The 26,473-nt window shown below is 47.1% G+C and overlaps 1 protein-coding gene across 1 annotated transcript in view; it reads left to right on the top strand.

Annotated features, from left to right (window-relative positions):
- myt1lb (myelin transcription factor 1-like, b) overlaps window positions 1–21,716 on the top strand; it is a 112,848-nt gene extending 91,132 nt beyond the window's left edge. Inside the window, exons 9-23 of the mRNA XM_080871827.1 lie at window positions 534–641; window positions 1,426–1,652; window positions 3,647–3,933; window positions 7,852–8,082; window positions 10,225–10,346; window positions 10,769–10,831; window positions 11,541–11,609; window positions 12,562–12,624; window positions 12,702–12,785; window positions 14,020–14,241; window positions 15,566–15,660; window positions 15,981–16,084; window positions 16,827–16,970; window positions 17,523–17,585; window positions 19,257–21,716. Coding sequence (XP_080727953.1) covers window positions 534–641; window positions 1,426–1,652; window positions 3,647–3,933; window positions 7,852–8,082; window positions 10,225–10,346; window positions 10,769–10,831; window positions 11,541–11,609; window positions 12,562–12,624; window positions 12,702–12,785; window positions 14,020–14,241; window positions 15,566–15,660; window positions 15,981–16,084; window positions 16,827–16,970; window positions 17,523–17,585; window positions 19,257–19,397 — 2,023 coding nt within the window. The 3' untranslated portion in view covers window positions 19,398–21,716. The remainder of the gene's footprint in view (window positions 1–533; window positions 642–1,425; window positions 1,653–3,646; window positions 3,934–7,851; window positions 8,083–10,224; window positions 10,347–10,768; window positions 10,832–11,540; window positions 11,610–12,561; window positions 12,625–12,701; window positions 12,786–14,019; window positions 14,242–15,565; window positions 15,661–15,980; window positions 16,085–16,826; window positions 16,971–17,522; window positions 17,586–19,256) is intronic.
- The last annotated feature ends 4,757 nt before the right edge of the window (window positions 21,717–26,473 follow it).

The raw sequence follows: 26,473 nt of genomic DNA on the forward strand, positions 1-26,473 counted from the left end.
CTCCTTCACACTTCCCCATCTGATGCACCCTGATGGCAGGTGCTCCACGCTGGCTCCGGGCCATTGTCACAGATCATTTTTCCAGCGCTGCAGCTGACAGCCTGGATGGAGAATAATCGGGGTTAAGGATAACAACATGAACTTTTGTCACATTTGGTCAGTTATTTGTCAGGAGGAAGTTGCGCTGCGTTTCCTGTCAGCAGGTGTTTGAAGGAAACGAGCACGTTTGTCCATATGGGAATATCTATTCTGAGAATGATTTTAAGCTGTTCAACCAGAAACACACAAGCTGTTACTGACTGTGTTGTTACTTAAAATGCAAATTCATTAATTTTCCTCACTTTTTAACACTTTGTGAACTACGGTAGACGCCGCAATCGACTGTCTGACAGGCAGATGTGCTCGAGCTTTTTTCAGCCCGGCTGACGCTCTGACAGGCGCTCTAACGAGCCCGACGCTTCGCGGCGTGTGCGTTCGTTGTAACACTTTCACCTATCAAAACGCGTCCTCCACCACCCGCTCTCTCTTTGCAGTCTGTCAGGGTGTCCCATCGCTGCCGCCGAGAAGCTGGCCAAAGCCAAGGAGAAGCACCAGAGCTGCGACGGACCCAAGTCCAACCAGGCGTCCGACCGAGTCCTAAGGTAGTATTCACTCCACACCCCCAGAATTCAGCACAGTGTGTTGTGAATGCAGTGCAGCGGCAGGCGGGACGTGGCTTTGTTCTGGTTTAAGCAGAATAAAATGCTCTTGTCATGTTGGAACGTTATGTTCTTTCTTCACGTGCATCCTGTAATTGAAACTTGACGTCTTCCCCTTTTTTGTTTCATGCTCGTGTTCTCCCGTCCCCTGAGAACACATCCAAGAGACCGCATGTTCATCGCTCTGCTCGTCATGGACGCTTTATAACATTTAACAAAATTGGCCTCATTTATCAGAGCGAAGGCAGAGCTTTTTGAACGAGCGCCTCTGTGATAGTCATGAAAATGCTGTGATGAAAAAGTCACAAGTAATTGTGCGTTTTATATTTATATCTAACTGAACATCAGCAGTTTAAGATCTTGCATTTCATTTCTTCTCGGTCTCCGATTGAGGCCATAAACACATATCAGATGATGAAAGCGTATCAGAAGTATGCAAGTGAAATAAAAGCTTAAATTTAATTTAGCTGTTTTTATTGTCTACGCTTGAAAAATACTTGTAGCGGGATTATGTTTTTGAGAGAAGAGCAGAAACATCCATGCTGTGGCACATAAAGGGACACGTCTCCATCATCCAGCCCCACCCTCCACCCTCTAAACCTCTGGTATTCCCATCTTCCCCTCAGTCTGCCCATTTTTAGCCGAACCCCAAGTTTCCTCTCCTCCCCCCGTGGGCAATGTTGAATGCCTCGGTCCAACTTCCACCCCCTCGTCATTTATTTTCCAGGCCAATGTGCTTTGTCAAACAACTGGACTATCCACAGTATGGTTACAAGAACAATGTTTCCACCAGCACGCCCCGCTCCAACCTGGCCAAGGAGCTGGAGAAGTACTCCAAGACCAGCTTTGACTACAGCGCCTTCGACGGCGGCAACAACCACCACGTGTACGGGAAACGGGCCATCGCTCCCAAAGTGCATGGACAGAGGGACACGTCGCCCAAAGGCTACGACGGTACGACAAACTCGAGACGTTTGTGTGACGCGTTTTCTAACACGCCGATGTTCCTTAGGGAGAGACATCGGGACCATGTTAAACATAATAAGTAAAGACGAATTTTAAAAGTCACTGAAATTAGTTTTCAAAGAGAAAAAGATTCAAAATAGACAGAAATTCATTTTCTGTTTGTTTGGTTCAGTTTGTTAGTAAAAACACTGAAAACCAGTAAAAACTGCACGTTTTTCAATAATACACTCTTCACTGTTACAGTGTAGCAACTAGGGGTGTTTAACTTCACTGTTAAAATTTAAACCTTTGTAGGGCTGGGTTTTTATAATCGATTTACCGATTAAAATCGATGCTGGCCTGGATAATGTGATATCGATTCATTAAAATCCTGAATCGATTTTTTATATAAATTTATTTTGTCCGAAACGCCAGTGAAAACCTCACAAAATTTCAGCTAAGACAGTAAATGAGAGCAGGAACACGGATTCTGCACAAAGACGTAAACACAAAGGACCCGCGGATCAGAATCAGTGAGATGTGCTGAAAGCTGAAAGCCGACAGCTCGCTGATTCTGATGTTTCGGCGGGGTGAGCTTTGTGTTTACGCCCTTTTTGCACTGATTCTAAAGCTGTTAGTTTATCTCTCTCCAAACAATATTGACCGAACCAATAGCAAAAGAAGATCCAAACTACGCTTCACATAAACATCGTCATGAATTCACTCTGACTTTTGCTGTTTTGCTTCCACCAGGATAAAATCACACTTCATGCACAGCTCTCTCTCTCTCTCTCTCTCTCTCTCGCTCTCTCTGTACTTCAACAACAGTTTCCCGTCTAAAAATCTGTTTTCTTCATTATTCGCTTGTTTGTTACGCACAAGTCTACCGTTGTTTACAAAAAAATGCTGTTTTTTTCCTTTTACTTACTTCCAAAAAGAAAACCTGATTTCTGCTGTTCAACAGGCGTCTGAACAAATTTAAACTTTTTAAAATTATGCAAAATGCAAAACGCTGTGTCTGTAATAAAACCGCTGTAACGTCAGAGGTAACATTCATATGTTGATTAATGGTTTTCTTTCGTTTTTGATCTACTGCAGAATATTTTTATAAAGTCCAGGCCAGGAAAATCACCTTCATGTGTTTCTGTGTTTTATCTTCAGCTACTTTGACACAAAGGCATCTGCTGTGATGCTCACACCTTTGATAAAGTCACGCGAGTGTCAGCTTCCTTTTTATAGATACAAAAATATGTAAATGTACTGATCTGAATTATAATATTTCTGACTGTCTGAGGTAAAATTTCCCAGATTCAAATCGAATTGAATCGAATCGAATTGAATCGTGGATCGAATCGATTCTAGAAATCAGTGACAATGCCCAGCCCTAGTAACAACCTTGAGACTCAGTGTAGCCCCGCCTTCTCCTGCTTCCTGCTCAGACTCTAGCAGCAGAATGACCTTCATGTTTTATTCAAACCTCAGAGCAGCGACCGAGACACAAACTCATCAGGCAACAGTTCACCGAGCTCAGAGGTCAGCTGACCTGGAGGCTCCAATCACATCCTGCCCCCTGCTGCTAATTAGCAAGAATGCAGCACATGGGAAAATTTGCCAAAGTGAAGATTAGTGAAATAAAAATCAGTAATTTTAAGCATTCAGCAAAGTTTCACTTTATATTTTTGAGAATTTGTGAAATGTGAACGCTGCTGAAACCTTCAGAGCGACTAACTCTGACATGCACAAACTTCTCAGTAACTTCTTTGCTCTGCTGAGAAAGAAACTGTAAGATAAGAAACAGTGAACCCTGTGAGTTTGTGACACATCTGCAGCATCTGCATGGAGCACGTCTAACCCGGCGTTAGTCAGTGATGTGCTGAACTAAAAGGTTTTGGGCTTCGACTCGCTGTTTCAGGCCTGACGTGTCAATCTGACGCTTTTGCTCGTATTTCTGGAAAAACTTCTGCTTCTTCTTCTCGTGTTGAATTTCTCGTATGCATCCGCAGCCAAACGTTACTGCAAGAACTCCAGCTCGGCCAGCAGCACCACCAGCACCTACGCCCCCAGCAGCAGTGGCAGCAGCCTGAGCTGTGGCGGCGGTGGCGGAAGAGGGGGCGCGGGAGGCGGCGGCGGGGGCAGCAGCGCCAGCAGCACCTGCAGCAAGAGCAGCTTCGACTACAGCCACGACATGGAGGCCGCCCACATGGCCGCCACCGCCATCCTCAACCTGTCCACGCGCTGCCGGGAGATGCCCCACGACATGGCGGGGAAGCCGCAGGACCTGTGCTCGCAGGTAGGGCGCCGCCACGATGTCCTTTAAATGCACCTGTTGTAAAGTGAGGTCAGCAGTCTTACTCAGTCTCACACTGCCGCGCATGGAAGTAGAAGATGAAGGCAGGAAGTCAGACACAGGAACAGCTTAGAGAATCAGTTCAATTTTCAAAATAAAAGACCCCTAAGCGCTGCTCCTAACATGCTCCCGGAGTGATGCGAACTTCTGCGACGGCTCGAGACCGACGTGCACCCGCGGGGTTACACAGGCGCAGCACTGATCCACCGCAAAATTATCTCTGTGCGTCAGTCATACCAACGCTGACAAGGAGCGCGCACACACACACACAGATCCAGCCTGTGTCTCACACTCACAGCTCAGCGGGCAGTTTTTTATTTTCCGTCTGGGGATCAGATAGGAGCAGGACGAGGCCCCGTTTGACACGGCGTGAGTCCAGTGTGTCATTTCTGAGGAGATAAGGTGACGGTGTTCCTGTATTATCTGCCCCCGGACGCTGAGCCGGAAAATGGAGGCAGGAGACGGAGCGCACAGCGGCGGGCTAATGCTGGCTTAATGCTAATGTTGACAGCAGAGAGCACAGCGGCGAAGGACAGAAGTGAGAATAAAGGAAAGGAGGTGTATCGCACAGGACTCGGGGTGTGGACGGTTTCTTTATGAAGCTTTGCACAAACACACCTCCTGTTTCTCAGTCAGTCCCTCCTCCTCCTCCTCCTCCTCCTCCTCCTCTGCCTGCTGGTTGAAGGATCGGTCTGTGCCACGTCGTACAGCACTGAGGTCCAGTCTGACCGAGGCACCTCCACACTGTGTTCAGCCGAGTCAGAGGCGGAGCTTTCGGCCCCTTTTACAGCTCATTATTACACAAGCTGAGGTTTTACAAAAGGTCACTGCTAACCATTTATGCAGGTCACAGGGCAGTGCTGTAAACAGAGATACCTGGACCTCCCTGCGAGCGGCCACCTCCTCCAGCTCCTCGGAGGCATGCCCGTGTCCTGGGTCTGCTTTGCCAGTACAACATCCGACACATCTCAGAACGAAGCCACCCGGAGGTTTCCTGGTCAAATGAACCCCCTCGGCCGACTGTTTTCTACTCCGAGTTCCTCCTGAGTGACCCTGCTGCTTCTGTCCTCCATCTATCACATGGCTGTAGGAACATAAGTGTACCAAGAACTCTTCACCACAACAGACCAGTACAGCGCTCCTCTCTCCCAACTTATTAATAAGAACCAGAGAAGTTGAATTCCTTTATTTGGGGCAGCAACTCCTCCCCAACCCAGAGTGGGCGGTCCTCTGTTTCCTGGTTGAACAGCAATCTTGAACTTGGAGATCTGCATCTGCCAATCACTCTCTCCTGGTAGCACCTCGCACCTTCGTCTCTGTGCCAGCCCTTTGGCTCAGGCAGAAGTCTTCCTCAGGTGGAAAAGCACGATTGTGCACGTATGCATGTAGAAGGATGTGGACCACACTCGTGTTACTGACTGAGATTGCATCTATAACACTTCTGCTTCTATCCTGTCATGTTCGTGCTCGTCCTGTGGTCGACATGACAGCTCTGTGGGCCAGAGGCTTGGGCTGCAGACTTCCTTTGGCTCTCTGTGATGTCATAGAGATCTGCTATTCAGATCTGTTGATGAGGGGCAGCCAATCACAGGAACGTTGAAATCAGCTGGAAACATGTCACGTTATTATTGTACGTAATAATCGTCGTTTGACATTCGCAGAGGTCTGAGAGCGGCACCGAGAGCAGGAGTCACGGCGACGGGAAAGAGCAGTCGCAGGAACCAGAGAGCAGAGCGAGCAGCGAAGCTGGTTTTATTTTAAGAACTGGAATTAGAGGGCGGAAATAATGTGGCCAGAACTAGTCAGCGACCTGGCCCCTTTACACCCAGCATTGCCATGGCAACAGAGGCCAGGGGTCACCACAGGGGGTTGGGCGGATCAGGAAGGCGGCTCTCTCTACATCTCATCCTCGTTAACTCGATATGAAGGGGTGGGTCACGTTAATTGGGCAGTGACACACAGTACAACAGCTGACAAGGAGAGGGCGATGTGCTGAGCACGCTCACGAGGGCAACAAGTCAGCGGCACACACGGCGAGCCACGTGGCGCCACGGCCGTGCCTCGCACACTTTGTTTATCACTGTGCTCTGTTTGTAACCACAGCAGCACAAAGGCGCAACCAGTAAAACCAGTAAACTATCACTCTTACTTACAATCCACAAGACTTTCATCCAGGACACTGGAGCTCTGCTCAGCGAGGTTTGCACAAGATCCGGTTCTAGTTTAAAAAGCCTTTGTCCCGGGCTGCTCCGTATCCTGGGATCACAGCAAAGACGGGAGAAGCAGCCCGATGGGTGACGACGTTCAGTTACGAAGCCTCGGACACGAGCGAGTTTGTGTGGAGCCCCCTGTGGAGGGCGGAGGAGACTGCAGCTGTAGGGCTGGGTGAAACCTGCACAGAGCCTACATGTTTTATCTGACAGGTTTTACTCCCAACAAAACACAAAATATAATTCATGAAACAGACTGAGTCAGTCGGGGAAGCTGGGATGTGGTGTGTGTATAATCCAGAGGACTTTAATCCCAGAGAACGAGCTTCAGGTTCCCTGTGGGGACTGTGTTTGTTCCCTTGTTGGATTATTCTTGTTACACTTGTTTTTCCTGTTTGTGGAACAGACACAGTGCTGTGGAAAAGTCCTCTTTCACGATTTCTTAGTGTTTTGCATATTTGTTTCAGAATTAGCTTTGATATCAGACAAAGACAACCCGAGTAAATACGGGGATGATTTAAAGCACCAAACTTTATAAATGATGAATAAACTGTAAACACGTCTTTACTGAGTTGAGCTCCACACCAGCCTGATCGCTGTGAGACGAAGTGAAGCAGGCTGGAGATCAGTTCATGTCCTGAATTCAACGAGGATCCAGAACACACGGCGTGACCTCAAACACAGCGTCTGGATTCAGACTGTGGTGCACAGAGTGGGTCCTCCACAGTGACGTCATCACAAACACTGACTGCAGTCATTACAATGGTGAAGTTCAGGGGGCAGTTACTTTTGCACACAGGTGTGGATCACTTTGTCTCTGCATCATTTCCTCAGGTTATCTTTGTAAGCTGATAAATCTGCAGAAACTAAGAAATCATATTTTCCACACGACCCACAGAGACAAACATGAGCTGCTCAGACGCGTCCTGCAGGGAGAAGCCAGGCTTGTATTTCAGCTGTTTGGGGATTTTTAGGAGACGGGACTCGTGCATGATTTACTTTATGTTGTTCCTCATGTGATGTTTTCCTCCTTGGATAAACGAGCCTGCAGCCGGGACGTTTGTTGGCTCCTTGTTGCTGAAGCCTCGGTTGTTAAAGTCTTCAGGTCCCGAGTCTCGGCCCACTTCGTTACAGTCCAGTTCTGTCTCTATTTTTGGGCGTTGTTTCAACCGCCGCTGCTCATCAGCCCTCCCTAACCCTCAGCCTCTGCCCCCCCCGCGATGTCCGCTCACATTAGACTCACACACCGACACACAAACACACACTGCAGAGCGGTGGGATGGAAGGAAAGAGAGACGGAGACAGAAAGGAAGAGGAGGGTTCGCAGAGGGATGCGCTGACGACCTCTTCGGGTTTTTGACCCTCTCCTGGATCTGTTACTGTGCTCTGCTAATGTTTCTTCCTACGCAGACTTGGGCAAAAACACCAAACAGAATTGGAGCGCTGTTTCAGATGTTTGAACTGCAGCTGCAAACTTTTTTTCCTCCTCAGTGTTTTGCCATCTCTGACCGTAGAGCCTGAAAATGTTTGACTGCTGTTAATCAGACGCTCTCTCTCTCTCTCTTTTATCCCTTTCTCTCCATCCCCGCCTCTTCATCCTCCCGACTTTAAACACACGCGCACGCCGACCCCGACCCCGCGCACCCTCCAGAGTCCCGGTCTAGATGTCGATGAGAACGGTACGTTGGACCTGAGCGTGAGCAAGCGTCTTTGCAGCGGCGGCGTAGGCGACTCGGTGCTAACGCCCCTTGAGCCCATGTCCCCCCAGAGGCAGGCCGCCCTGCTGGGCTCCCGCTGCTACGGCATGGGGGACGCGGCAGACTGCTGGGACCTGCCCGTAGACTACACCAAGATCAAACACATAGATGAGGACGAGAAAGAGGTAAAGGGGTCACGGCCTAAAGGTCGCCGAGATCACGTCTGTCTCCATCTTTGAATGTTCGTGACGGATGAGTGACGCGCAGGAGGGTGAGGGAGGGGAGCGGCGGACCACAGGCGGCCGTGATGCTGCCGGTGATAATTACAAAGCAGGAGTGTGTCTCTGGAAGCTGATAGACCATACAGTTGGCATGCGTCACTTACGCTGTCTGCTCAGCGAGGCTCAGCCCAAATTATCTCCCTCCAAGCCATTGATTCAACACTCTGTCTCCAAGTCAAACATTTGCACTGCCGTCTGATCGTCTTCGAGGTTTCTTACCTCGCCGTCTGACTCGCTGTTATATTTGGAATCATTAGAAAGTCATATGAGGGGGATTTTTGAGGGAAACCTAATGAATCTGCATGTTAATTGATGTCAGCGCCGCCGTGCGCGGAGTTACCGTCTCTGTTTGCGTCGTGCTCGCTGCATGCTGGCTTTCTGTTTTTACATTTTGCTCCTCTCCAAAAATGAATTATGCAAAGTAGCACCTTGGGAGGGAATCGGAATAGCTCATCTCATCAAAGAACTGCAGGAAATCAATGCACCACTGCTGCGACGGGCGCATGCATGTACAGTACATGTGCCTCTTTTGCTGTGTGTGAATATTCATAAGAGTGTGTGTGTCTCTTTGGGAGTGTGTAGATGCTAGCCTACTTTCTGCATCTCCGAGTATGCCTGCGTCGTTCCCCCGCGTGGCCGCCTCGCAGCCTGCGCTCCCTTTAATTGGCGAAACTGGCTGGCCCGACCCAGCGTCGCGCACCCTGAGACAGCTTGAGTGCTGGATAATTTGGGCTGTATCTGGACCTGTCTCTTTATGGGCATTACTGTACATACTCTGCAAGCACTGAGGGAAGGAAAAGAGGATTTGCATCCACGGCTGTCGAGCCCCGGCCGCAAGCACTGCAGACAAAGGCCCACAGAACGCAGGCTGCAGCGTGCTGGCGCTTCACCGCAGTGCCATCTAGTGGCCGAAAGCTGCATCATGAGGGGGCCGACTCCCTGAGTGTTCTCACCATGAATGTGTGCAAATGCATGAGGGAGGCAGTGCTTCCTCTCAGGGCTTACTTCCTGTCAGACTGACAGCGATGATCGTTCGACCCACACGTGACCACATCGAGCTCGTCCTACACTCACTTTGGTTTATTGTGTTTTATCAGACGTCTCCTACATTTTAAGATTTCACGCCCGCTGAGAGACGATCACGAGTTTATGAGAAGAGAGACGCTCGCGAGAACGAGTGCTTCAAAATGAATTCATATATTTGAAACTGCTCACGAAGGCTGTGATCACAAGTTTGTGCGAGAGGATCGAAACTGCCAAAACAAAGGAATAAAAAGACTTTTACATAAAAAATTATCCAAAATAAATACAGGAATTAAATAATTTATAAATATATAATTTATTGATATCTGTGTTTTTATTTGCTTCTTTAATTGTTTCCAGTTTATTTTCCAAGCACACAAAAAATTATAAAAACAATTTTGGCAGTTTGTGCCTCGAGGCTACGGAGGACAGGAACGGCCAAAATGAAAGAAATGCAATAAATATATTCATAATGTCAGTGAATATTTTATCAAATGTGAAAATCATTACCTTTGTTTTAATGTTCCTGTTTATTTAAAAGCACATGCATAAAGAAATGTAACAGCAAATAAATCCATAACTAAATATATAAAAACAGCACAGACACAAATAGCAATGAAACATCATTAACTCTATTTAAATTATTCCATAATTATTGTACTTGTTTATTTACTTTATTTCTTATATTTAATTTCTTTTATGTGGCTTTAAATTATTTGTTTTGTCATGTTTCATTTATTTCTACGCAGACGTATTTAATGTTTTGGCTGCTGGATAAATGAAGTTTATCTAAAAATGTCTCGCATATTTATTATCGGAGCCGTTTATTTATTTCTGTATCTGTTTAAATTTCCGTACAGAAGTTTGTTCCATCATATTTGAAAATATGCAGCTGGAAAAGATGTCAATGTGATTTGAGGTGAACTGTTCCTTTAATGGAAAGATTGGATTTATTGAAAAGTGTAAAACCACTAAAAATCTTTTTTCCCCCGTGTCTTCCTGCTCCACGCCCCCGTCCCACAGCCGGACGACCTCGACCCCTTCCACGACCTCCTGGACGACCGCTCCTACACCACAGACGTCAACATGCCGAGCCCCAAGCCCAAATTCCTCCAGTGCAAGGAGACGAAGAAGGACCTGATAACGTAAGCGCCCTCCCCCTCTTCCTCCTCCCACCTGACCCCACCTGCCTCTCCCCACTCGTGCTCTGCTTCCCACCTTGTTTCTTCCTCCATCCTCCTCTCGGCCTACCACCTCCCTTCCTCCTCCCCCCGTGCGGCGCTGCTGGCAGTGGCTTTGCTCTATGACTTTTATTTCCCAGCGTTGTCCGTGTGTCCACGCTGATCTCAGACCTGGTAAATCCTGCGCTGTGGTAGACGCTTTATGGACGCGGCAGCCGTCAGTGTGGAGATGTCAGGAGTGTGAAGCAGAGACAGTGAAGCTAAACTGGAAACAATGAAAACCGAACACACCAGAAACGACCCCCCTCCCCCGCTTTTTCTCTAATTTTCACTTTTCCTTCTCCTTCCCTTTGGGCTTATAAATCTGTCTATTTTTCCGGTGGCAGATGTCCCACACCGGGGTGTGATGGAAGTGGTCACTTGACGAGCAATTTCGCCTCACATCGAAGGTGTGACTTCCTTTTCTCCTGGTGGATTCTAAGTCTATTTCTCTTTATTGTTTTCAGCTTACCTCGACTATGCTGTCAGACACCTGTAGGCTCTCTCTCTCCCTCTCTCTCTCTGATCTGTTAGCCCTTTGACTATTTGACCGGTCACGCTGAAGCGGGGCTGAAATATGGAATAAGAAGAGACTAGAAATTAATTAAAGATCGGCTACATTTTCCTAAGCTAAACCCCGGGATGAAGCCATCCCTCGATGGGCCGTGCGTAAAGCCGTCTAAGCTGGTGTTATTCGGTTCTCCAGGCCTTTCCCACAGCGTGATGCAGACTAAGCATTCAGAGACGGCAGGTGGAAGCAGAAATGCTGAGTGTGGGACGTGTGTGCACGGAGCGAGCGAAGGCTCACGCTTTTGGATTCCCCACATCGAAACTCACGGCAAAGTTTCCGGAAACGCCCTTCAGCCCCGTTTGAGCCGAGCGCTGCACCCAACCTTTGGCCACGGGCGCAAATACTCAGAGGGTTAACGTTAAAGCTCAGCTCCCTGCACGTGCATCATGGCTTTATTACATTTCCTGGTTGATATCGTGTGTTTTCTGTGCATGCTTTGGAGCGGAGTGTGAGTGCAGGCTGCTTGTGTTGTGTTTCAGTAGTGGGAGTGTTGGAGTTTTCCCTCCCTGATCCTTGTGTGACTAACGCTCCACTGCTGTATTTTCCAGTCTCTCAGGTTGTCCTTTAGCTGACAAAAGCATTCGAAGCATGCTGGCCAACAACGCGCAAGAGCTCAAGTAAGGCGTGACATGATTCACTCACACGTTTGATTTGTATGTCGAGCTCACACAAATGTACGCGCTGCTGACGGAGAGGTTTGCAGGCAGGGCCTGAGTGAAAGAGATGAGGGGACTGAAGAGGTCCGAGTGGGAAAGACGTGCATGTGATTTAAATGTGAGGCCGTAACGACAGCAGCAGGAGCTCGGCGCATATTTTAGAGATTTTATGGCAAAAAAAGACGTAAATATTGTTAAAGAAGCCTCCGGATTAAGATCAGTAACGTCCTCACATCTGCACGCGGATCTGCTCTAACCCTCAAGGGATGATATTATATATGATATATCACCGGACGGTGAGCTGATCAGTGCTGAGTAACATCCCAGAATTTCACCTAAACTGCAGCTCGGACTTGTTGGCGGCTCAGTTACTACGGTAACCTCTCGGCAGCTGTGTTATCGGTCAGATGATGTGATTTAAAAAGCTGAGCACGGCCGTTATGAAAGGATGGGGATTGGCTGGCTCTTAGAGCCTCCGGTGGACGTTAGAGGAACTGCAGTTTCTGACACTGAAGCGCACGATCTGATAACCTCGTGTCGCTGTTGTTCCCACATCATCATAATAAATGTTGTTCCAGGTTCAACATCGCAAGTGACCAATCACATTGTTGTGACGTCATACTTTTGCAACTTTGGAAAAAATGCCTTAAAAAACAAAATCGGCTTGACTTGTGAGAAACCGCCTCTGTCCACCAATCCAGCAGTTAGAGTTCGTTGCATTTCAGGATACTGTTCTTTAATAAACGGTAAACATTGTACATATTGTCCTTGCAACACTGGAATTTCATAAATGAATGAATGAATCAGATCATCCGTCTTAAGCAGACCTCGCAGCTCTTTCCTTTAGATGAATGTGGCGCGTTGCAGCTGAGATGCCGTAGGCCCTGAGCCCTTTTTGTGTTTTGTGCCCCAGGTGCCCGACACCAGGGTGCGACGGTTCGGGACATATCACTGGCAACTACGCCTCACACAGAAGGTAAAGCACCGCCGCGCCGTGCACGTATTAATCCTGCAGATCGCTCTCCTCTCTGTAACGCTGTCATTTATCTACAGTCTTTCAGGGTGTCCGCGTGCCAGGAAAAGTGGGATAAAGATCATCCACAGCAAAGAGAACAAGGAGGACCAGGAGCCTATCAGGTGCAGTACAGACACTCATCATCTGTCTTCTGTCTCCCTGAAACGCCGTGATAACTCCTCCTCCTGGACCAGCTCTGCTCGCCACATATTTCCCGCGTGACACGTGATGTGATGAATGACTTTTAAATGATGCAAAGGAGCCGTGCACAGCTGTGCCGCTGCTCGCCTCCTGTAAGCAGGAGTCAGTATGAGCTCTGACAGGACGAATGTCCTCGGAGGGCAAAGTTTGTGCCGGAGTGTGAAGGAGAAAGTCGGAGAGCGCGGGTTGTGTGAGTTCACAGGAGGCTGGGGGAGGTTCTGCAGTCTCCTGCAGACACACACAGGTAGGAAAGACAAAGAGACGGAGGCAGAGAGATTGATTGACTTTAGCCGAATCCCGCGATGTGCTTCTCTGGCCTCAGCTCTGCAGCTGCATTGATTTCTCTGGTGGTGCAGAGCACAAACAATACTCCGACGCTCCTCATTCTGCCGGATTGCGAGGACAGTCGGCTCACGCTGACCGTGTTAGGATGCTCCGTGGTTACAGGGCGTGCCGAAAGAGGAAGACAAGCTGCTGCAAACAAGAGCGTCTTCCTGATTTATGCACACTTATCGGTGAGGCTCACTGAGACGGCATGATGGAGAGTTTATGTGAGGAATGAATGAAGGGGCGGGGAAACGAGATATGCCCCAGATTGGGGGGGTGCTGTAGATCTAATCAGATATTTCTCCTCAGAAAGAAACTAGTAAAGCAGCTCAGTCTGACAAGTTCAGACTGTCCTGCATGTGTGAGAGGACTGTCCCATCACTTCAGGGGAAGCTTTGGGCAGAACAGACAAAGATGAATGAAATAAATTCCTGTCAGTGCAGAAAGCCGGTGAACCTCCCTCTATCTGTTTTCCATGAGGCTGAACTAAAAGCAGACAGAACTGATACGTCCACGGCTTTAGCCGTAATCCGTTGTGCGTGCTGTGACATTTGGAATAATTTACTGCCTCGATGCATCTGATTAGCGCGGGTGTTGATGCACTGACACTGTTCCCCCCCCCCCGCGATAAGAGCCGCCACTGGGACAGCTTTAAAATAAGATGATCGTATCTTTGTTTAAATCAGAGCGAAAGCAAAGACGCAAAACAGAAAAATAACATCAGCTGTTCAGCAATTCACCGCTGAGGAAGCACGAGCTCCGGCTCACAGGTCACAGAGAGGACGTTATCTCCTGTATGATGAAAATGTGCTTTTTTCCCCCCCTCAGGTGTCCGGTCCCGGGATGTGACGGTCAGGGTCATGTGACAGGGAAGTACGCGTCCCACAGAAGCGCGTCCGGATGCCCCATCGCAGCCAAGAGGCAAAAGGACGGATACCTGAATGGCATTCAGTTCACGTGGAAGTCCGGGAAGACGGAGGGCATGTCCTGCCCGACGCCGGGCTGCGACGGCTCGGGTCACGTCAGCGGAAGCTTCCTGACGCATCGGAGGTGAGTCAGGGGTGTGTGGGCGGAGCTTTAAGGAGAAGAACGTGCATGAAAGTCCCTACATAAATGGATAAACACAGGCAGCACTGTGATGTGTTATTAGGCCGGTGCTGTCTGCAGGTCTGCAGTGTGGATGGAAACACAGTAAGCAGGCAGACAGGCGGGTCAGGCAGGGCTGCGTCCTACAGACAAAACATTAGGAGAACAGGACCAGATGGAGGCTTCAGACGATGGAAGAGCTGCACAGTCTGCAAACACAAAGCCCATTGAGCTGATTCAGGATGAACCGGACAGAAGGGGGACGGCCGAGCAACCTGTGGGAACTTCTGCCACAGACGAACACAGTTTCATCTCCACCGTAGGAAAAACAGCTCGACTGCTGAATGAGTCAAAAACTCAGCGGTCGAGCTTCCATGTGTGCAGAAAGAGCTCGCAGTGAATAAGCAAACATGTGTCAGGAGACAAGCGTAGATGGAGAGCTTATAGCCTGAGCGTCACTCACGGGGTTACATGTCTGACTGCAGGACGTTTTTAGCACTTCCTTTAGCTTTTGCATGGAAACCAATTACACTTATATGACATATACAGACAGCGCTGGAAGCTCTATGTCCAAACTCAGCTTCTGTTCGGTTCCAGTTCCAGTAGCTTTGTTTAAAGCGTATTGCACACCGCTACATGCTGCTCCCTTGTGGACATCTTACAGACAGTGCAGAAACTGCACGTTGCATATAATGATGCAATGAGCATCCTTGGTAGGACACCTACAGGGGGTCGTGTCAGTCAGATGTTTGTAGCTGTGGGTGTTTGGACGTTTGCACGGCTCTGCTAACAGGTTAGCAGCTCACAGATCGACAGTCTGAGGAAGCACCAGTTTGTGTATTTATTGATTTCTTTTATGTAATTGTGTATTTTATGTATATTATGGTTTTATGTCTTTAAAAATATTTTATCATTTTTTAAGGTTTATATGTTGTGTTGTTTTTTTTAACTATGGACGTAAATTCTGCCAATAAAGATTGATTGATTGATCGATTGATTGATTGACAGTATATTAAATATGTGCCGGGCTTCAGATGACAGCACTGTGGGCTGTAAACATGTTTATTTCTGGAGCCTCTGCTGGACGCTGCAGGAACTGCAGGCTGCTGCTTGGTTGAAGTTTGCCACACCAGCACGAGCGTCTCTTCTTTAGGAAGAACACACTGGGTCGGGGGAGGGGGGGGGGGTTGTGTTTTCCATCTGTGGAGAGCGTTGGCTCTCTCTGTGTGTGTCTGTGGCGCCCATCATATACTGAAACAATGCTTCCTGTTCTTGTCGCTGCCTCCAGTCTGTCAGGTTGTCCGCGTGCCACCTCCGCCATGAGGAAAGCCAGGCTCTCCGGAGTGGAAATGCTAACAATAAAGCAGCAGCGTGCCAGCAACGGTAACGGCAGCTACCACTCACACACACAATACAGCCAATCAGGAACACGGCCATGGAGCGATTTACTGAAGAGACTTCCAATTCCACATAATGGACCAATCAGGAGTGTGTGTGTGTGAGAGTGGGTGTGAATAATGAGGGGAGCCGAGGAACAGGGCTGGGTTTGCTGTAATGTGTCTGTGAGGTTGTTGAGTCTTAATTAGCTTAAACGAGCTGACGCGGTGTAGGTGGAGGCGGTCGCACGCCGAGCGTCCGGCACACTTTTTAATTATTCCACACAGAAGGTGCTCGTGTGATTGAGAGTCCCTCCTTGTGTGCAGGGCTGGAGCACGACGAGGAGATCAAACAGCTGGATGAAGAAATCAAAGACTTAAGTGAATCGAATTCACAAGTGGAAGCAGACATGATCAAACTCAGAACACAGGTGAGTCGCTTCCTGTCTGTACCGGGTGTGATTGTAAAGTTCTGCAGCTCCGCCCCTCAGAGCTCAAAAGCCAAACGTTGTTATGGAGATTATGAGGTCACGAGGCGGAGCTAAAAAGGTTCTGGGGAAGTGGATCAGCTCCTTGAGCACCTCCTCCTGTAATGCTGCCTCCAACTAAAGGTGTAATTTGAAGTGACAATCTAATAAGATTTACCTGCAAATACTTAGAGGTGGGTATGCTAGAATAAGGGGTGGCGATCATCTTGAAGTGAGGGGAACACATGTCAAAGTGGACATACGTCTCACGTAGCTCCTCCCCCTGCGTGTGCAGATATCAGTCAGCAAACCACTGAACTGGAGGCCAAATTAAAGAGAAGCAAAAGGCTCCCTCAGGCTGGACTGTTTAGGTGTCCTCACCAAATCCCGGCTTAACACCAACATTACACGCCTGATTAACGTTTAGCCTTCCCTTCAAGGTCGTCTCCTTTTGCACCCCTGGGCCTCCTACCTGTAGATCCTTCGCTGCAGCTTGAGCCCCAAACGTGCAGAAAGTAGCATGAATGCGTAAATGGTACTACGCCTCCTGTGGACATTGGGGGAATTGCGGCTTGTTTTTCAGCCCTGGAGGCTGTCGAGGTGGATTTGCAGAACTTTCTGGTCACACCTCGTATGAGCCGATCCTGCAGTGGTGCGTAGCTGCCCGTGACGCTGTGCACTAACTCTGCACCGTCCCTCTCTGCAGATCACAACAATGGAGTCCAACTTGAAGTCCATAGAAGAGGAAAACAAGGTGATTGAACAGCAAAATGAATCTCTCCTGCATGAGCTGGCCAACCTCAGCCAGTCACTGATTAACAGTTTAGCTAATGTCCAGCTCCCTCATATGGTAAGGGCCACCAGGAACGGCAAGCCAGCAAGTTGCAGATTAAAGCTGACCGTAGCATTATCTGTGTATTTAAGCTCAGCCCAATGTGCATGCTGCTTAGCCTGAAGTGTGGGACGCTGCTTGTCTCTCCAAACAGCGAAGGGGAGTGGTAGTTTCTCTCAGCGTCTCCATGAACTGAAATATTGAGGTTTTTGTCTTTTATTGTTAGTTTAATTGTTTAGGAGGAATTAAAGTGTACGTTTATATACATGTTCATCTGTTTGCTCTCAGTGATTAAAAAAGTGTTTCATGGTAATCACACTGCTCTCATATCCTTTTATTTAACGAACACGTTTCGCTGACAGAGGAATGAGTGAAACTGGAGCATTTTATAAAATCAACTTTTACATTTAAACATTTCCTCTGGTGAAAAATGTCCACAGCACTGCAGCAGAATCACCAATGAAAACCAGCTCGTGTTGTTTCTCAGTTAAATACTGCCATCTAGTGTTTGATTGTGAGACTGGTTTCTCAAAGGGATTTTAAAGGAGATTGTCCCTCTTTTCCTTCCAGAAACCACTGACGCACAAAGAGCCGCCTCTGAGGACTAACAGCTGCTTACAGATGCACCAGCAAGTAAGTGAGCAGCGATTCATGCACTCTGCTGCACTCTGCTTCGTGTCTGACGCACTTCTGTTGTTATGGAAGCAAAGAAAAGTGATTAAACACCTTAATGTGACTCTTTATCAGCACTAAATCCTTAATGTTGGTTTCAGAAACATTTGGCTGCCGAGTTTGAACTGGTTGATTTGTCAGATATTTGAACTCTAGCTTCCGGTGTCCGACTGAGATGCGCCGATGCGGCCGAACTGTTCTGGGGAAGAAACTCAATGATGAGTCACAGGTTGTGTCTGCCGGCACAGATTTTACTCCAAACCTGTCAGAGCACCGCGTCTCAGAGTTTAGGAAGTCTGAAACAGTCTGTCTCTCAGCCATGTGAGCTACAACAATGGACGAGTCTCCCGAACAGCTTTTTCCATCATGAAAGAAACATCTGAAAGGACTCACAAAGTCTCCCGCTAATCTTTGAGCTGTTCATTTATTAAACCACAGAGCTTTCATTCTCATGTGACGGACTTACAGGAAAAGTTCCTGCAGAGACCGGTCCCGAGTTTCTCTGAATTCTCACTGGACACAGACTTTGGAGGAACCAGTGTTGGACTCCACCATCATCAACAGCCCGCAGGAGGATTTGGGACCTCTGCCACCTCTCGACCTCAGCGTCACCTGATCCTCGTGATGCTGACGCGAGGAGATGATGTCATTAAAGCATGAGTGCAGACGCTAAACTGACTGAGAGCTTCATCCAGTGATGTGTCCTCCAACGCAACGATGACAAGGTTGACGTCTTCATGCTGTCATGCTTTACAAAGAACAGGAAGTTACAGCACTGTGCAAAAGTCTTGGGCCACCACTTATTGTTTATGAGAGCAGGACTCTTGTCATTTTTGAAGTGCTCATGAGCAACAGTTCTGCTTTCTGAAGCGTTTTCTTTGAGTTCAGTCCTTCTGCCCAATCATCATCATTAACTAACACTGACCTAACTTTGTTACCAGCAGCCTGTCACACAAACACTTGTTCCTGTTTCTTTAGCCGACTCTAAAACAGTATTTTTGTACCAACAAGGTGATTCCTAAAGAGCAGTTAGCTGATGATCCGTCTTTAAGAACGAGAGGAACAAGCAGAAACCTGACAGAGGGCCTGAGAGATGATCTGGATTGATCAGACATGATCTCAGTGAGAAACGACTGTCAGGAAGCCAGTCTGAATGAAGGGAAAGGCTAAGGTATGAACATGACATAAGAACTGGACCGAAGAGCAGAGGAACAGGTCTGACGGAGAGCTGGATCCACATCCTGGTCCGTATGTACGAGGAGGTCCAGCAGTGAGCGTGTGCAGCTGTCTGTGATGCGTTGAGTGGTTTTGGCATTTCTTTGCTTCCGTACTTCACGTGTCCGTGTTCCTTCTGTTTGTGCTCATGTACCAGTGATGCTTTAGCACAGGGGTGGGGAGCTCCAGGTTCTGTAGGTTTTAAATGTGTCCTGGTTTAAATGGATAAAGGACCTCCTCAGCATGTCCTGAAGTTCTCCAGAGGCCTGGTGATGGTGTGCTGACCCAGGGTGAGATTAAAACCTGCAGGACTCCGGCCCTTGAGTTAACAGCGTTTTACTCTAACATGGAGTTTGTAGTGATTGATGATTTTTTGCCTCTGACGGTGTCCATGTGGTGCTTTTTGTTTTCCTGCAGGAGCCAATCAGCGAGCAGAACTTTGACGCCTACGTCACCACTCTGACGGACATGTACACAAACCAGGAGCAGTACCAGAGCCCCGAGAACAAAGCACTGTTGGAAAACATCAAGCAAGCCGTCCAAGGGATCCAGGTGTAATCAACCAATCAGCAAAGGGAGACTTTTTGTTCCCGCCGCAGGTGTGGGCGGCGAATCAGAATCCACGTACAAACAGGCAGCGATGGTTTGATCTCCTCGGTCCGGCGCACTAAAGTGTTATATATTCTAAATTCTGTTCTCTGAAAAAATTGCGAGGCTCTAAGTGTAGGAAGAGCTTTTCGTTCTCTCTTTTCTTTCTGGGTCTCGCTGTGAGGGAGAGAATCGGTTTTTGAGGACATTCACATTTTGTACGTTTTCATATGAGCTCACATAGTGTCATGTATGTTTCTAGCTGCTCATGTATGCACATTTTTAGTGTATATTTCTGAACAGTAAGCTAACGCTAACGGAACGTGAGCTCTTTTTAACGCGTGGCCACGAAGCATTCGAGATGGAAAAAAAGGTGGACGGTGGAAGCGAAACGCAGCGATGGAGGAGGATTTTTCTCCTGTGGACGATTCTGGACTTTTCAATGTTTTTTTCCTCCTCCTTCTTCTTCTTCGTCTTCTTCTTCTTCTTGCGTGTAGATTGTTCCAGAACAAGAACTGGCTTTGCGGATCGCTTTATTTTCTGCCAATGCTCGAGAAAAGTTTGTGCTTTGTTTTAAAGAAAAGACGTGCAGCTGCAGGTGGGGGCATTTTTAAAATCGGTGCTGTAAACGAACCCGGAGAGGAAACTGACCTGATGTTTGTATGAATGTATGTATGAACAGTTCTATTGGAAACATCATTACACGGAAACCCGATGGTGGAAATCCCGTTACCTAGGAGAGCCAATTGAGTCCTAGGGGAACGCGTCATGTTCACATGCTCATCGTTAATTAGTAGAAAAGACCTACAGAGAGCTCTCTGCTATCAAATCTGCTCAATTTGGAGACTCGTGTGGGAAACGTCTCTGCAATATCAGAACTATGGTTTCTAGCAGGGAGGCGATGCAATCTGCAAAGGAAAAACGTTGGTTGGGTATATGCAATCTCTTGTTTATAAGCATAGCGGGGTAACAGGAATCTTTTTAATATAGCCTGTAATGTAAAATATTGATTTTTATACAAATCTTTTAATACAAAAAGTCTTTTTAAAAAAGGAGGAGGGAACCTGGACGTGGAGTTTTAGGAGCAGAAGTATATGAGTTCCACTTTTTTTCTGTACGACTTTGCACAGGGACACCTTCGTTTCCATGTTTTGATGTTCTTACAGAAGCTAAAAGCAGTACCCGAGAGCCTGAAGCGAGGGTTTCCGAGGGTTTTGTAAAGAGTATTTATAGAGTATGACAGCGGGACTTACAGGGTCACTGTCCCCACTTATGTGCCAGTAGACTATTTGCACTTGTCCTTGAAGATATTATCCTTACGTACGGCGGCGTGCAATTTCCCAGGTGACCTCTCTGGCACACGATTGGATTTCGTACCACTGAGAGAGGAAGAACAGGGACTTGGTTCAAACCATAGCAGTTAGCTGTAGGCTACTATCGAGTGTAAAAACATTCAGCCATTTTTGCTCTGTTTTAGGAAGATGAAGTTATCCCCCGCAGCACTTTATATCTAATCACTGTACAAATGGTTAAATAGTCAATCAGTTCGAGGTTTGAATAAAAAATAATGGGGCCACGCTGCTGTGCGCGCTCCTAGTCGTCCTAGTCGTTAGCGCTCACGTTCAGGATTTGCCTTCTCGAGAGCGAATGCCAACGGTGCTCGTCGTCGTTCACCTGACCGAATCTCATCTATTGTACTTTACCGTCCTCTGTCGGGACTCTGCTTCCCATCATCCATGACTGCGTACGCCTTTTTCCACAGCATCGTGTCTGCAGCTTTTTGCCAATATAGTAACGCTTCAGTAGAGTAATAGCTAGTACCAGTTTTTGAATTAATTCTCATTACCAGTGAACATGGAGGAGGGACTTTAAAGCACAAACCGGCTGCTCATCTGACGTTGGGACATAAATAACAAGCCTGAAAAAGAGTATCTGTGACTATCTATAGGGAACGCAAAGAGGTCGTCGCATATTTAGAACCTTTCATAGAAACTATTGTGAATTCATCAGAGTTTATTATTTAGTCGGAGCCAGCTGATTTAGTTGGAGGTTGAGTTCAGTGACCATCAACAAAGACAGGATTTTGTATAAACTATTGTGCTCTCTGTGGAACTGAAGTTTGATTTATTTTTGTACTACACAGCATGGATTTGTTGACATTTTAATTTTGCTATAAATGTGTGAGATCACAAGTTGCTGTGATATTTCATTTATAAATTGTGAACTTTGTACAATTTTTGTCATGCTGGATGTTGACACATCTTAAACTCAGAATAAAGACAAATGTGTTGCCAGAGACCTGGAAACTATTTCTTTGTGTTCTTCGTGTGACGCTGCAGCACTTCGACGGGTTACAGCTCGCGACGGGCGTCAGGAAATGATGTCGTAAACTTTATGAATAAAGTTGAATCATCTCCTGTGTGTTTTCACCACAGGTTGTTGTTTTTGTTTCTAGACCATATCTGGACACGCTAGCTTCACACAGACACACATACCTGCTAATCAGTGCTCAGTAACATCCATCCATCCATCTTCATCCGCTTTATCTGGGGCCGGGTCGCGGAGGCAGCAGCCCAAGCAGAGAAGCCCAGACCTCCCTCTCCCCAGCCACCTCCTCCAGTTTATCCAGGGGAACACCAAGGCGTTCCCAGACCAGCCGAGAGATATAATCTCTCCAGCGTGTCCTGGGTCTGCCCCGGGGCCTGGAACACCTCACCTAGGAGGCATCCTTGTCAGATGCCCGAACCACCTCAGCTGGCTCCTTTCGATGTGGAGCAGCAGCAGCTCTACTCTGAGCCCCTCCCGGATGGCTGAACTTCTCACCCTATCCCTAAGGGAGAGGCCAGCCACCCTTCGGAGGAAGCTCATTTCTGCCGCTCGTTCTTTCGCTACCCACAGCTCGTGGCCATAGGTGAGGGTAGGGATGTAGATCAACCGGTAAATTGAGAGCTTCGCTTTTACGCTCAGCTCCCTCTTCTCCACGACGGACCGGTGCAGCGTCCGTTTGGAGGTGCTGATCTTCATTCCCGCTGCTTCACACTCGGCTGCAAACCGTTCCAGTGTGAGCTGGAGGCCCTCACCCAATGAAGCCAACAGAACCACATCATCCGCGAAAAGCAGAGAAGAGATTCTGAGGCCACCTAAGTGAAAGCCCTCCGCAACTTGGCTGGGTACTCTGAACTGCCACTCGGCGCATAAGCGCAGATGACAGTCAGGACCCGTTCCCCGACCCTAAGGCGCAGGGAACAAACCCTCTCATTCACCGGGAAGAACCCCAACGTACCGGCAGCAAGCCGAGGGGATATTAGAATACCCACCCCAGCCCGCCGCCTCTCACCAGGGGCAACTCCAGACTGAGACAGAGTCCAGCCCCTCTCCAGGAGACTGGTTCCAGAGCCCAAGCCATGCGTAGAGGTGAGCCCGACTGTATCTAGCCGGAACCTCTCAACCTCACGCACTAACTCAGGCTCCTTCCCCACCAGAGAGGTGACATTCCATGGTCAGTAACATCCAATTAAAATCCAAGAATGTCACCAAAGCTGAAACTGAGACCTCATGAATGGTCTGTTAGTACAGTGACCTCACAGCAGCCGTGTTATTGGTCAGATGATGTCATTAAAAATGCGCTGAAAGGCTCCAACAACACAAACACGTTCAAGAGGTCCAGTTCAGGGACTCCAGTTAGCTCAGGTGAAACCTAACAGTGCTGCTTGTTTCTCTGTCCACCTGTCAGTCAGAAGCCACACCCCTAATAATGCAAACAGGTAGGTTATAACAGTCTCCCCCCCATACAGGTGTTATGAAGTGGAAATTATCTGTAGGTACCAAAGCAATGTGTTTAAGTTTTAACATGGGAGTCTGTGTGGACCGACTCACTGTCGGCTTCGTTGTTCAGGTTTATTTCAGCTGTGTTTTATTGATATAACACCGGCTCATATCAGCTATCGTCTGAGAATGCTTTATCTTGTGAGATGACCCCAACAATCTGAGCAGCACTTGGCAACAGTGGGAAAGAAGAACTCCCTTTTAACAGGAAGTGACTTCCGACAGAAGCAGACGTCTGCTTTGGTGTGTAACCACAGTGAAAAGATGTGAGACAGGTGCATCATGGGAAGTCCCCAGCAGCCTGAGCCTGTAGCATCGCAGCTAGTTCAAACGTATTTCCAGTACAAACTGGAAGCTGGTTCCACAGAAGAGGGGCCTGAAAACTGAAGGCTCTGCCTCCCATTCTACTTTTAAATACTCTAGGAACAACAAGTAGGCCTGCAGTGTGAGAGCGAAGTGCTCCAATAGGGTGATATGGTACTACAAGGTCATTAAGATAAGGCGACCCCTCCTCTGAGGGGGCAGTCCAACCAGCTAAATATAGTGTTTACTCTATTATTTTATACTTTATGCTCTACCTCATGAATCTCCATTTTTTACCTACCCTAACTTTCATGCTTGTTTTTTTTTCTTATTTATCTTATGTCTAAATTTTATTTATGTATTTTTATATTGTACTGTTTCTACTGTTCTGTGCTATTGTAAGGTGACCTTGAGGGTCTTAAAGGTGCTATAAATAAAATGGATTAATATTATTATTTAGCGTAAATAATCATAACGTTTATCTTTGAATTTTAACATTTGTTTAGTAATATGTATGTTTGTTTTTGAACAGTCCCCTTTTTACTACACTGTAATGTGTAAATATTGCATTGATTTATTGCTAAATTTCAGCTGCTGGCCACACCCACCTGTCTGGGGTGTACCTCACCTGTTGCCCTATGATAGCTAAGACAGGCCCCCATGACTCTGAGCTGGGGCAGAAGAAGTGATGGATGGATGATATCCATACTACGGGCTACTTTAGGACCTTGATTTGATAGTTTGAGGTAGCATGATCACATGACAGTTATTACTGTTAGACATACTTTTAGGAAACTATCTCTTTTTTTTGTTGTTGTTTTTTGACCATCACGTATCCAGGTGAATCATTCATGCAGTAATTTTGCCTTTTATTACTACTTACCTGCTGAGGAGCCAGCTGAGTTGGGTCAGGTGTTCTGGTGTGACCCACCAGGAGGAGGACCCGGGGTCGACCCAGGACAGACACCTGACTGTTCCCCCCGATAAGTTTGGTTGGGAGAGGGAGGTCTGGGCTTCTGCGCTTCATCTGCTTCCCAAAGACTTGACCCTGGATAAGTGGAGATGGGTGGATGGATAATTTGGCTCCTGTGCTCCTGTCAGCCTGCAGCTGACAGTGAGGGCTGTTTCAAACTGTCACAGTAAATTGAGTTTCATTGTTTCACATTAGCTGCAGGCTAATAGCTCCACCTGACAGTTCGGACTGGATAAGACTGGCTGCCCCTCAGAAACATAAAGTGTGATTGTCAGGCTGGTGGGGCTTCTTTACTGGAGATAAACATGTTAGCAGAAAGGATCAGAAGTCTGATGTGGAACTCAGCTGTCTTCAGTGTTTCATCTTTGCAGTTGAAACCTGATCAGTGTTTCTGGACTCACAGACACGTTTGTTTTAATGTTTGATGGGAAGTTCACGGAGCCCGGAGAAACCATGCTCCTGCTGCGAGGTTATTCTAGAGACTGAAACTGGACTGGAACTAAACCGAGGCGTTTCACTTCCAGGAAATAAAAAGCAAAGGAAACTTTTGAAACAAAAAAGAGGAAATTCAAACACAAGCTATCGATTTTCTAGAAATAAAGGTCTGATGTTGCTGTGAAGTCGTGCCGCCACATCCTTCATGGCTCGTGTCTCCGAGTCTCTGAACTCTGGGAGCGACGGCCCTGCGGTTTGTTGCTGCTGTAAGTGAAGCTGGTCTGGGAGTTCTTCTCCAGCTCCTTGGCCAGGTTGGAGCTGGTGGCGACACTGTGCTTGTAACCAAACTGTGGAAATAATGATTGGTCATGTTTTAGCCAAACTCTGGGTTTAGTTAAAAAGTGGGCAGACAGAAGGCATGATGGGACGAGTCAAGGAAAAAATGATACTGTAGGTACATTTACGAGGTGCATGAGCAATTCTAAGTTACCCTTAACTTCAGGTGTTTTACAGGAAAAGAGACACAAATTCTTCTGTAACAGGTTTTAGGTACTCTGTAATTTCCTGGTAATTTAACCAAAAAAACAACAACATATATGTATGCTGTACTTTTTTCATCACGGGGCTTATTATGAAGCATCTGAACCTTGTCTAACTTCTGGGTATTTTACAGGTAAGGAGACGCAAAGCAGTAAAATTACTTACACTATAATTTGTGTCTCCTTGGCTGGAAACCACAGAAAAGATAGTACTACATAAAATTACTTATACACTTAAATCACAGTATTTCTTTGTTTCCTGTACAAACCTGAACTATACCTCCTTTTTCTAGTGCACACTTGTTAAAGTATTTGTTGGTAAATATAATTATACTGTCATTTCAGATGAAATAAGTTGACGTTTTAATTACAGGGGAAGTACGCCCTCAGTCGCAGGCTTTAAGGTCCTGAAGGACCCTCCACGTCGTCTTCTTACTGTGGAATTTTGTTTGAGTTGCCACTAAATAAGAAACAAAGAATGAAGGACAGTAAAACTGAAACTAATAAAAACGGAACAGAAAAAACACTGATTAGAAAGAAAAGTAATAAAGCTGTTCGGCTGTAGGAGCACAGAGATCACTGCACAGACACTGAGCTCATTATTAGGAACTTTAGTCACGTTTAATATGAACATGCATAATTTGGAAGAGCGGATTTATGAGTGGAAATCAGAAAATAATTAATATTAGCTCAATAAAAACACATTTAAAACACCCGTAATAATAACTGAAGATAGTGACGTCATTACTTGCTGGTATGTGCTGTAATTCGTGAATTTTCCAGCAGATGTCAACAAAGCCAAACGTTTAACCTGTGGCTGCTTCACTGTGCCGATAACACAAAGATGAATAGAAATAATGGAAATGACATGAATGTGTCGTTTATGGTTGACAGAGCGGGTGTCCACTAACTGTGGACAGATTCAACGCCATATTTTCAATCATAACTATAATTAATATCATAAAATAAAA

The sequence above is a fragment of the Rhamphochromis sp. 'chilingali' genome (assembly GCF_963969265.1).
Source record: "Rhamphochromis sp. 'chilingali' genome assembly, chromosome: 21".
Taxonomy (NCBI): domain Eukaryota; kingdom Metazoa; phylum Chordata; class Actinopteri; order Cichliformes; family Cichlidae; genus Rhamphochromis; species Rhamphochromis sp. 'chilingali'.